The sequence below is a fragment of the Aphanomyces astaci genome (genome assembly GCF_000520075.1).
Source record: "Aphanomyces astaci strain APO3 unplaced genomic scaffold supercont1.78, whole genome shotgun sequence".
NCBI classification, from domain to species: Eukaryota; Oomycota; class Saprolegniomycetes; order Saprolegniales; family Verrucalvaceae; genus Aphanomyces; species Aphanomyces astaci.
Window position 1 is genome coordinate 323,502 of NW_009798341.1, and position 11,799 is coordinate 335,300.

General features: G+C 46.6%; 1 protein-coding gene across 1 annotated transcript; it reads left to right on the plus strand.

Annotated features, from left to right (window-relative positions):
• Window positions 1-8,990: 8,990 nt before the first annotated feature.
• Window positions 8,991-11,473, plus strand: H257_16036 (hypothetical protein; the record flags this gene model as incomplete). Its single annotated transcript, XM_009844356.1, has 3 exons — window positions 8,991-9,782; window positions 9,862-10,755; window positions 10,802-11,473. 3 exons carry the CDS (start codon window positions 8,991-8,993, stop codon window positions 11,471-11,473), a joined length of 2,358 nt encoding a protein of 785 aa, XP_009842658.1.
• Between the last annotated feature and the right edge of the window lie 326 nt (window positions 11,474-11,799).

Here is an 11,799-nt window from a genome sequence, read left to right on the forward strand (position 1 = left end):
GGTAGATACGGTGATATGATGACCAAGTAGCTATTTTTATCAGTCACAAGAGGAAATAGAGTTGCACAGTACCTCAAAGCACCAGAATAGAATACCTCTATAACCTTATATCGAAAATCGCATATATTTATGCGGGTTATGTACTCCTCGGGTGAAAATTGACACGCATTCTTCCAGAAAGCGAAGTGTATTTCAAAAGGTATTTAATTTGACGGGATTCAATTGTTACAGTAACGATGGCGTTGGAATTGCCTATCGATTTCACCTATTTTTAGAGAATTTCATTTTGAATTGCCTGAGATGTGACAAAATAGGCGTTGGTTGCTGTCGAGTACTGTTATATAACATATCCCGCGTTTTGTTTTTAACCTTCGAAACTACATGCTGCAACCGGGTACAGTTTGCAAAATCCGGCACAACATACCTTAACCGTGTCCTGGCTCTACATTTGTGATATTCTTGGAATTTTCAGGAAAAATTGGAGGCATCCAGATATTTCTCGGTCAACTTATGGTGACAGTTTTGAAACGTTACATTGGGTACCGTGTAGCGTATATTATTCTGGATAGTCACGGGACATTTATCCGACGGCGGGAAGGGGTGAGGTTGTGTAATTTACGGAGTATTCTGGACATACAAACCTTCATATATGGATTTGCACCGAATCAACACCTTAAACAATTAGCTGTGAAGTGAAATTAATTTTCAAGGGTAGGAACAATGGAGAGGAAGAGAACTTCAAATATTGTATACAAATGGACTGGTAATATATTGAGTTGTCCTAATTTTGTTTAGACGTTTCAGCTTCATCACAGCAGTCAATGTCTTCATCTGGATAAATGGTGTCTTCGATGGCTATGTTGGTCAACAGGTCACCAAGTGTGTCATCATCCAAAACAGGGACATCTCCAGCAACTTCTTCGACAGGACCGCTCACCAATTGGCACTTGCGAAAACCATTCAAAATGGTGGCCACAGGTAAGTCCCCCCACACACCAGTCACTCATGACACAATCGTAGAGCGAGAGGGGCCACGCAGCACCAACTTTGACCCCGTTGCTTTGCTGAGGCGCACTTGTCTCTTCAGTTCGTCGAGCCAATGGGCACGCAGCATGACCTTCAAGGGACGATTCCACGCGACGTCCACTGGCTGGCAAATCCAGGTAAATCGCGGCGGAACACGCTCCAGCACGACATTCAGACTCTCAGCGTAGGCCACGACCTCCTCGGTGAAGTGCGCGCTGAAGTCGTCCCAGATCAGCATGACCTTCTTCGTTGCCCGGTCCCCGCGCGACGCGAAGTGGAACTTCAAGAACGCAAGAGATATCCCTGCATTCCACCATGCTGTCGGGTTCCCATCGGTCTGGCACCGGTGCGCACGCTGCAGAAGTAGCACCTCCCTCCAGACTTTCTTGCCAAACCCTTGACGCTTCTTTAGGTTCTCTTGCACGACTTCCTTGACGGTTGACTTCGTTGTCTTCAGGACCAAGAACAGCGGGTGCTTGGCGCCCGTGCTGTCCGTCAGAAGCATGGCCGTCGCTCTGTCCTTGGTCTTCCCGCCGCACTTCACCCACACCGTGTTCTCCTTGGCCGCGTTGAGCGTCTTCGTTGGGAGGTACTCGTAGTTCACCCCTGTTTGATCTGCATTGTAGATGCGCTCGATCCCATGTTCCGCCGCGAATACGTTCGGCAAACTCTTCGAGGGTACGAGCACCATCTTCATTCGTGCCCTGGCCAACGCGTGTCTTCGTTTGAAACGTGAGGTTGTTGCGCTGCTTGAACCCACGGATCCAGTGCCACCCGGCCTTGAACTCGGCCTCAGTCAGACCTACGTCGATGACAGTTTCCAATGCCATGAGTCTTAGCATGACGTAAGTGACAGGTATACCGTCCTTGCGCATGCCATGCACCCATCGTGTCAGCTGCTCCTCTGCCTCTTGTGGCAGGGTTGTTCGGATGCTTCGCAACCGGACAGTCTTCTGGCGGCTCGTGCATGCGCGATTGGCCATAGCCTCGATGTGCTGGCGGCGGGTCACCCATCCATGAACCTACTTCCTTGTGCTCTCTCGTTCGGTGGCAGTTGAGTTGGCACAGTAGGTGTCGAGAAAGGAACACATGCCAATCTCAGACACTTTGATTATCGCTTCCAGTCGGTGTTTGTAGTCTACTGTATTGTTCTTGAACAGCTTTGGCACGGCCTTGCGCCCGTATTTGAAGGCCGGGCGACCAGAATACTTCCGTCTCGCGATGACTGTATCAGCATTGTCGGCCATGGCTTTCAGAGTGATCACAGGTGTGCTTGTAGCTGTCCGCGCCAAAAAACCTCCGAAAATTATAAATGCATACTTTATTAATGCAGAGAGTATATATTTAATATAAGAGGTATGCAAGCGCGCGAAGGGACTCCTGTGCAACTTGATATTCGAGTGACAGGCAAAACTATTCTTTCTTGGAGGAGTCCAGAATATAAAAGGTGTCTCGAATAATATACGCTACACGGTACTTAGAGAAAAAGGAAAAGTTGTCAGAAGTTTTCTGGTGGAATTTCAGTCCTAACTGTAAACTATCGATCAATATACATATATCACTCAAAAATTGACATTTCAAGATTTGTATGCAGTGGTTTTGGACCTCATGGTGGTAGGATTTACGCTAATATGTAAGCCAACCCCACGAAGTTAACTGTCCGACCGAAGCATAAATAATCACATATTTTAATCAAGATGAATTTAAATTTAAGATAGCATAGCATACTTTAATCAAGATCATACATTTGTTCAAAATAAGGTGTGTATTATCTATCACCTGTGTGGAGCTGACCCAAGCACGAATGTCTTGATACTACGTATTAATAGTACCACTCCGTCCCAAATCACTGACTGACACGTTTGGACATTCGATTAGGTGTGAAATTAGAAACAATCAATTATACTAAAAAGATTAACTTATATAGTACTGTTGAGCCAATGACAAGGAAGGCGACATGGGTACTTTTAGGTGACGTAGACACCTTCCTAGATTGCCTCAAATACTGTATATGTTTTCGATATATTTGAGACAATCTCCATACATTCTTCAAGTCCGGTGAACATTTGAAAATTTAGGGCTGGGCGGATGATTTTATTTGAAGAATACACACGCTGAATTTGGAAGATTGGCAATATAATTATATGATCTTATAGCCAAGACTCTTCTCTTTTGATTGGTACAAAACCTACAAATAAGGGCATCCTCAATGGTGCGACGGAAACGCTATTTTACAGTTAATACTCGGAGTACTGCGACGCTAACTGGCGGAAATGGCATATTTTTACCGTTTTGTGAACACCGAACGGCAAAATAGAGGAGCCAATCATTGACTACTATATCAGTATTTTCACCAATCAATTGAAAGCATGGTTATCTGGTTAGATGCTCTCAAACGCACGATTGGTTCGAGTAAACACAACGAAATTGAGATCGGAGTTGCCTGCTTTGACTACCCTTCTGACTGGGCTGAGCGACACTGCTCGTGAGCATTTTTTGTACCTTTCGAGGTCAACACTCATCAAGATGAACTCTGGCCAGAATCGCTATGTACGCTGGGATTCATTGAGCTTACTAGTAGAGTCCCATTCGTTGTCGATCTCGTCATCGTCGTTGTCCCATGCTTCAATCAGCCGAGTCACCGTAACCGGACGAGCATGTTATGCAGATTATACAGTATGCCGTTTTCACCTTTGGGCCTCGAAAAGTAAAATACAGCATGATTTCTGTATACCGTCATAACGTTACCATTATAGCATTCCCGCCGGTGCGACTGTAAATGCTAATACAAGAAACAGTATAATTTTACCGCGACGCTGCAAATTGGCCAGATTTACTGTAAATTACAGTTATGACGAATTAGCCGATAAAATGCATGCTATCAAAGGATAATTTGTCATCATCGGTGTCATGTAGTTGACGGAAAGCCAACAATCACTTTCCCTTGAGCAAATGGATCCTTCAAACTCGCTCGTGGCTGAAACTTCACTAAACTCGTCTAGTGCTGAGCAGTGACATAAGTTTTCAGGTGTGAGTGAACGTTTTCCTTACTTCCATCAGTCAAACAAATTAGAACAATCATCATTCTCAATCGCATCGCCTATGGCGAGTCTATATATGAAACGTGCGTGCGCAGAGGAAGCTGTAGTAGTTGGCAAATTGAAAAGTGAATTGGTAGCGTTATGACAATCTAACGCTACAGCTAATTTGCCCCAACTGGAATCCTCAGTACCACTGTACTGTACGTGTATTAGCGAGGTTTCGCAAATTGTATTTCCCTTTCCCATAGCATTATTGGAGGGGGGAGCAAATTTAGTCGTTTCATATTTGACTCCCATAAGCAAAACTATTGACAGAGCACAAGTCCAGTGGGCGTGTTATTGAAGATCTCGTTAACATGTACAGGGGGAGTCTCAGCTTGCGCTTCGGGTGTACAAATGGGCAAAGCGCAAAAAGAAGCAGCCGACCACGATGATGACGCTACTCTAGTACGGTCTTGGCATCTCGGTGGAACGACCCCATATTCCAGATGTGATGATGGACTGCAACATGCGTGATGTTGACGGGCAAATGTCGTTCCGCTTTGATGTTAGTGGTGTCCTGCAACTGTCATCCTTGCTGGGGGTTCCAAATGTCGCTATCACTCCCAACCGAGATCGTGTGGTAGATGTGGAAGCCATGGCCATTTTGCTCCGACGTGTCTGGTACCCCATCACATCCTATGCCATGCTGTCAATGTTTGGCCGGTCTCTCGAATAACTCTGCAGCAATTTTCAACTACATGGTGGCCTGTATCAGCAGTGGGCATACGCATACGTTATTTACTGCAACAAAGGAATTGTACGCTCCCGTGTCGAAATAACTTAGATGAGCCCAAGCTGCATTTCAAGGCCTCCATGAGTCGTGTGCGCCAAGGTGTGGAATTGAACTTTGAACGTATGAAAACATTGTGGGGTTTTATCACCTACAAGATGCTACACAAAATCATGCTGTCGAAATGTTGGAAGTGTTGTCCTTGTCGCCGTGTTTACCACGAATTGCAACTGTTGCTACTATGGTGGGAATCAAATTTCGTCGTACACATAATATAATACGACCACCAACTCTAAAAGAGTATACTAGTATAACATCAGAGTAATTACAAAGTGTTAATTGTGTACTGTTGTGTATAAAATTTCCTTTTTACCATCAAATTACAGATTTCAACAGGTTAGACACTTTTTCACTCTCGATGCGTGCTAGCGCCAATTGGTGCTCACATTCAGCCTTTCTTTCGTCACGATCCAACTCACGTTGTTTCAAATCAGATTCATACTTGAACCGATCGAATTCCAGTTGATTCTCGCAACTTTCTAATTCCAGCTCGTTGTCAGCCTCAATCGCAGCCGCCAAACTTTTGCGATGATTTTTGACCGCAGGTTTCGTTTTCACTGCGTCGTTGTCGACGTCACTACGAAGTTTCATCGTTTGAATGGCCATCTCGCGTAGCAATAGACTGCCTTGTTCGATCTTGTCTTTTTCGTCTTCCACTTTCACAGCTGGCTTCCTACAGGGCTCTTGACTTCGTCTAGCAACGGCAGTCATCAAACAGGGTATGCATCCTTAACTCCTCTTGGTCGATTCCTGAGAGTTTTGCAGATGCCATTTCGAATTTGCGGTGCTCGTCTACCAACGCCATAAACCTATTTTGCACCTTCCGTTCGTCGACGACACCATCAAAGTGAGCACAGTAAACCCACTTGTCCGCCAAGGAATGCCATGACGTCGTCACTTGACCAGGGTAGATCGGTGGCGGCTTGGACGAGCAGCATTAAGTCTCCTTCGGGCGTGCAGTTGCGGCGTTTGTCGGTGATGGCCATGTCTATTAGGTTGGTATTTGGGAATGGGATGGGTTCCCATTCAAACAGAACATTATTATATGGAAAGAATAATTAGGTTTAGAAGGTTTCCAATATAATAATTATGTTTTAGAGGTGTGGGATCTGGGAATGGGACGTTTGCGAAACCTCTCTATTGTACTTACACTGCGCGCCAAGAATGAGAGAAGATTTAATTTTTTTGTGATATCTCATCAACCTATGGGAGTTAAGCGATGCTGTTTGGATATGATGTGTGGACGAATATTCTGAACTGGAATTCCCTTGATTTCGATGACCTCACATACAATTCGAAAATAATGGACGGCGACGAACAAAAATACATACAAAAACAAATACAAAGAATGGCGGTATATTAAGGAATGTTTGTCGTCAGTTTAGTTCTGTCAAAAAAACTTCACTGTTGTATATGAAAACATATCAAAAAGTCACTGACGAAGAACGCGGTCGAATCCTAGGACTGCGCGAGGCAGGACTCACATTCCGTGAGATATGCGCCCACACGAGCCGACCACTCAGTGACGTTTCACGATGCTTACGTCCCAGACGCCAACCAAAACCTCGCGGCAGGCCACTTCAGCTTTCCGTTCGCCACCGACCATAGCTCCTCAGAGCAGCCATCACCAGCGAATCAAGCGCCGTCTAAATCCGTGTCGAATTAAATCTACCTTGCTCTAAAAGGACATAATAAGAGAAAACCCTGGATCTTACTCGCCAACATAAAGTCGCGAAATTGGACTGGACCATGGCGCATTGCAAGAACCCAAGAGTGGAAGTACGTCGTGTCTTCGGACGAAAAGAAGTACAACCTGGATGGCCCGGATGGCTGTAAGCAGTACTGGCGCGATATTGGACAACCCGCGAAATAAGTCGTGATACGACAACAAGGCGGTGGTTCAGTGAAGTTTTGAGGTTGCATTGCGTGGGAAGGAAAGAGAAAATTGGCGTTTCTTAATGGCAAGCAGTCGTCCTGCCACTACATCTAATCTCTTTCTGAATATTTACTGCCATTTTCCCACTTAAACTATGGTGCTGATTTTGTCTTTCAGCTAGACAATGTATCCATACATGCTTCCCATGATAGAATGGACTTTCTTGGCCAGCTACACCTCTCCGCCATGACCTGCGCGCTCTCCCGGCCTGAATCCAATCGAAAACATTTGGGCTGCGATGTCCCGCCATGTCTACGGGCATGGCAAGCAGTACAGAAATGTCGTCGACCTTCGAGATGCGATTTAAAGTGCATGGGACTATCTCTATCGAGTTCATTCGTAAGCTAAGTCATTTGCAAAAAAGGCGATAAGACACACTATTGACCATCATTCTTCAATATACCGTCATTCTTTATATTAGTTTTTGTATGTATTTTTGTTCCTTAATGTTGTCGCCATCCATTATTTTCCAATTGTTTGTGAGGTCATCGAAATAAGGGAATTCCAGTTCGATAGCCATAACCACTTTTCGAGAATATTCGTCCACACATCATATCCAAACATCATCGCTTAACTCCCATTGGTTGATGAGATATCACAAAAAATCTTAAGAGTTCTCTCATTTTTGGCGCGTAGTGTAGTGTTAGACTAAATTGGATCCGGGTAATTATTCGGATGTATGGTGATGTACCAAGTTTGTCCCACCACACAAGGCATTAAAACTATACACTATCCATTTTCAGGCGTCTAACGTATGAACTCGCTCATGTTCATCTGCACGCGGTGCTGACGAACTCATGTATGGAGTTCCTTTGTTGACGCTGCATGCTAATCACCCTGGACAACATGTGACGGTTGCCGGTTCAAAGGGGGACAGTCCGCCCAGGCGAAGTGCTGACCATCGACGTAGAGTCACCTGGTGACTTCGAGAATGATGCGTTATGGAGTATACCCTTACACCCTGGGTGAGTTATGCCCCTCATCGAATGTGGGGACACTTTCGTCGGCTTCTCAAGCGCGACGGACTTGGTGTTGGGATGTATGCGAAACGCTCTGAGGTATCGGTTCATGTAAGTCTCCATATACTACATCTATACTACATTACTACACAGTTCATCTACACATTGTATTTGCTACTAGAACAAAGTCACCTGTCAAAACTACTGCAAGGCACGGTCACAGAGTGTGCGTTTATTGATGCGCCCTGTGAGAGGACATTCAAAGTACTTCCAAAATCGGCGTACGCGATGAAGCGAGCCAACATTCCAGAGGGAAACAGAGAAATCGTGCGGGGTTCAATTCGTACGATTGCAAAGGTACGTCAATTTATTATCTACATTGTGCAGTAAATATTAGCACGTGTATTTTGTCTATTTCGTCTAGTTGTCCTAGCTTCTCTGGTTCCCCACGTATAGCTATGTTATCTATGCGTCGTAGTCGCGAAGTTTTGTATATACAGGATAGCGAGCATAGATAACCTATGAGGTATAGGTATCCTGGCCATTTCATGCATTGGATCGAAAATTTTCGTCTGATTTTATCACGAAGAGCATAATATTGGCTTCTAAGATGCACCACCTCCGACGGACGCCTTTTACGTGGAGTACATCCAGCAGTGAGCGTTGCATATGTCGCCAACGAAGATACGACAGTGTCTACTTCAAGAGCAGCAGGACGACGGGACTAAACTCGAAAATATACCATCCATGCATCAGATTCGGTACGTGTGGAACAAGGTATACCAAAATTTTAGAATTTATACTTAGATTGCATAGGTCATGTATACTGCGTTCAAACGCCACCCAGACCCGTTTCGATCGAGCGTTGAAACCTCAAGGAGGCCTATGGTGTGTGGACAGTCACGCTCTTAGTTTTGAATCCGTGCGCCATGTGCACAGCGTCGTGGTTGTCATGAAGAGTCTGCTTCACGGTATACAGAGTGCCACGTACCGCGTGGACGTTTCGCGGGTAAGCGAATGTGTTGTTCACTCAACGCATGGTACGAATTCTTCGAATCTTAAACTGTTCGTAATGATTATTCAATTTCGTGGCGAGGGGAAACCTTTGAGTTATTTCTTTGTACGAGAGAGCGGTAAGTTCACATTCACTATGTGTTGTGGCTCAGACACGCATCATCCGTGGAGGCGAGCACCAAATGATCCGTTCTCACTTGATCCTGTTCGACGCAGTCCCTGGTCCTCCTGCTACGTTGTTGCCCTTGAAGCTGAACCGAGACGCAATGTACCGTGTTGTGCTTGCTGGGCCTTTTACGAAAGACCAGCTTGTCAAAGTGAAGGAGTATCATTTAGTCCGGCAAGCCATGATCATGGATATCTTGCACTTCTACAATATATTGCACTTCTACAAGTCCTACAATGGGTTTTATGCCGACGTGTCCATCGACGGGGATCTCATTGCATCCTTGCCAGCGGAAGATATACTTGACGGCATCATTGATGAGGCGTTGGGCGTGGACGAGAAGGCAAGCGCTGTGGATAACGAACAAGCAGCTGTGAACGGCTTTTCTGGGGACCCCGATGAAGGTTCAGGCGAGCATGAGTGTGCTTACGTTGAGCGCAGTGTCCTGTTCACTCAAACAGCGTCGGACATGGCGCCTATGAACGAGAAGGTAGTGTTGGAGGCACTCAACAGCAAGATTCACCAAAGAACACCACGCGCAGACCCAGCAGTCCCTGAATTCAATGTCCACACGTCAAACAAGATTTCAAACTACTTTGAAGCTGGCATTGACGCCCGAATGTTTCCACACCTGCTCCCATTTGGTCGTGGTTACACCAACGAAGTCCCAGTGTCAAAGCAGCAGTGCTGTCGGCTGTACTGCTCCCTCAGCTCACGTCGGTTTGCTCAAGATCAATACTTCGGCCTCGATCGTGGATTCATCAACTCAAACTTTTCGACCAAAGTCCGACCGTCCATGCATACCCCGGTAGCAAAGATATCGCATGACGATATGCGGAAAGGTCTGGAGAACCAAGATTCCCGTCGATTCGGTGTGTACTCCAAAGAACAAGTTTGTGAACAAGGCCGTTGGCGCTCTTCTCCGGTCCGTTGCATGCAGCTCGTCGTTTGTGTGGGGCAGCAATGCCGAACGTCGTATGCACCGTCGAGAAGTCTTTACCACGGCCGATCGCTTTGGCCAGCCAAGTCTTTTCGTCACCATCACGCCAAAGGTGGACGGAACAATCACTTTGGCGTATTTGGCAGGAGGCATCCAAGTCAAATCGCTTTTTGATGTGCAGAACCTCAAGCACATGCCTGACAAAGCAACCATGCAACAACTGGTGATGAACGACAACATGGTGTCCGCTACTCTTTTCGATCGAAGCATCGAGGCATTCATCAAAGTCGTTGTCGGTTTCGATAAGTCTACCGGTCGACCAAAAAAGACTAGTGGGCTATTCGGCCATGTCAAAGCGTACTTTGGAATGGTTGAGACCCAAGGTCGAGGGACGCTTCACTTGCATCTTCTTGTTTGGGTACATGGTGCTCCACGTTCCACGTCCGAGTACGAGGCCCGATTTCAGGCAGACCTCAAGTATGAAGCGATGGTGCTAAAGTACTCGGAGGGCATTGTGCCCATTGACCTCCTTGAGACCCCCTGCAAGACGTGTGAGCATGCGGATCCCAAGTATGAAGCGCTAGACCCTCCCTTGACAGCCTTCGAAAACCTCGTCGCACAGAGGGCGTCCTTCCGAAAGAGCCCATTATGGCCAAATGTGGACATTGCAACACGATGGTCAGCTCCCAGCACTTGGTTCGGCAAGCCCTCCTGCATTCGAGGCCTAAAGTGTGGCCTGTGGAAAAGTGTGGCCTGTGGAGTTGCCCAAGCTTTCTCAGCCTGCAATCGACAAGTACTTGGACGAGGAAGCATCGCTCTTGAAGTCTACGGCTGGAAAGAAGTATGGCCCCGAGCGAACACATGACCATATGCGTGCGAGCTTTCAGACATACCTAGCTGGCACTGTCCATATGGAATCCAACGTCGACTATCAAGAGCTTCTGGCTGGTGCGCGAGCAAGTCTCGAAGAATCCAACACAGCGTCGAATACGTATGTTGCACCGGATAAAGACACTTTTTGTCTGGACCCCATATACCGCGAGCTGTCGAGCATGCCATTTGGACCAAATGAGACCCGACTACCCGACGAGACGGTGTTATATGTCATTGCTACGTTCGCATCCGTGTTGCAGGTGCATTGGTGGTCGCATTGCTCTTCGTGCTTCAAACAAAGCCGCAACACAAGGGGTGCACAAATGTGCCGATATTTGTTCCCTCGGGCCCGAGTTGAAGTTGGACGCATTGGCACATCTGCAATCTTGCTGGTGAGGAAGCTCGGCGAAGAGTACATCAATGGATACAGCGATGTCATCCTTCGTGCTTTCAAGTGTAATCACGATATTCAAATCATGATCGGGGGCGCTGAAATGGCTGAGCGCATCTACTACGCCTGCAAGTACACCACCAAGGACCAACAAAAGGTTGAATGTCGAACGGCCCTGGCATTGGCTGCTTTTGACACGCGTATTCAGCGAGAACTCTCAACAGCTGAAAGTGGAGAGGCCCTGTCCGATGAAGTCAAGTGCCGTCGTCGCTTGGCGTCTCACATGTCAACATGACGAGAAAACAAGAAGTTTCTGGCCCGTTGTGTGTCTTGTACCTATTGCGCGAGTCTTGCGCTTACACAAGCCACTTTTACAAGAAAATGTCCATCCGTCACGTGTTGAAGTTCTTGCACCAACACAGCGACACTCTATTTCAACTTGAAGTGACCACCAACATCAAGGTCAAAACGCGTCCACAACTGGGGGAATGTGATGCTTCTCACATCGAATCCTCCAACGATGGGTCGGAAAGTGACTCCTCTGACCTTTAAAGTGACGAGGAAGAAGATGCTTCACCACTTGCTGGAACAAGGCGCCCTGGACAATCAAGCGTATTCGTA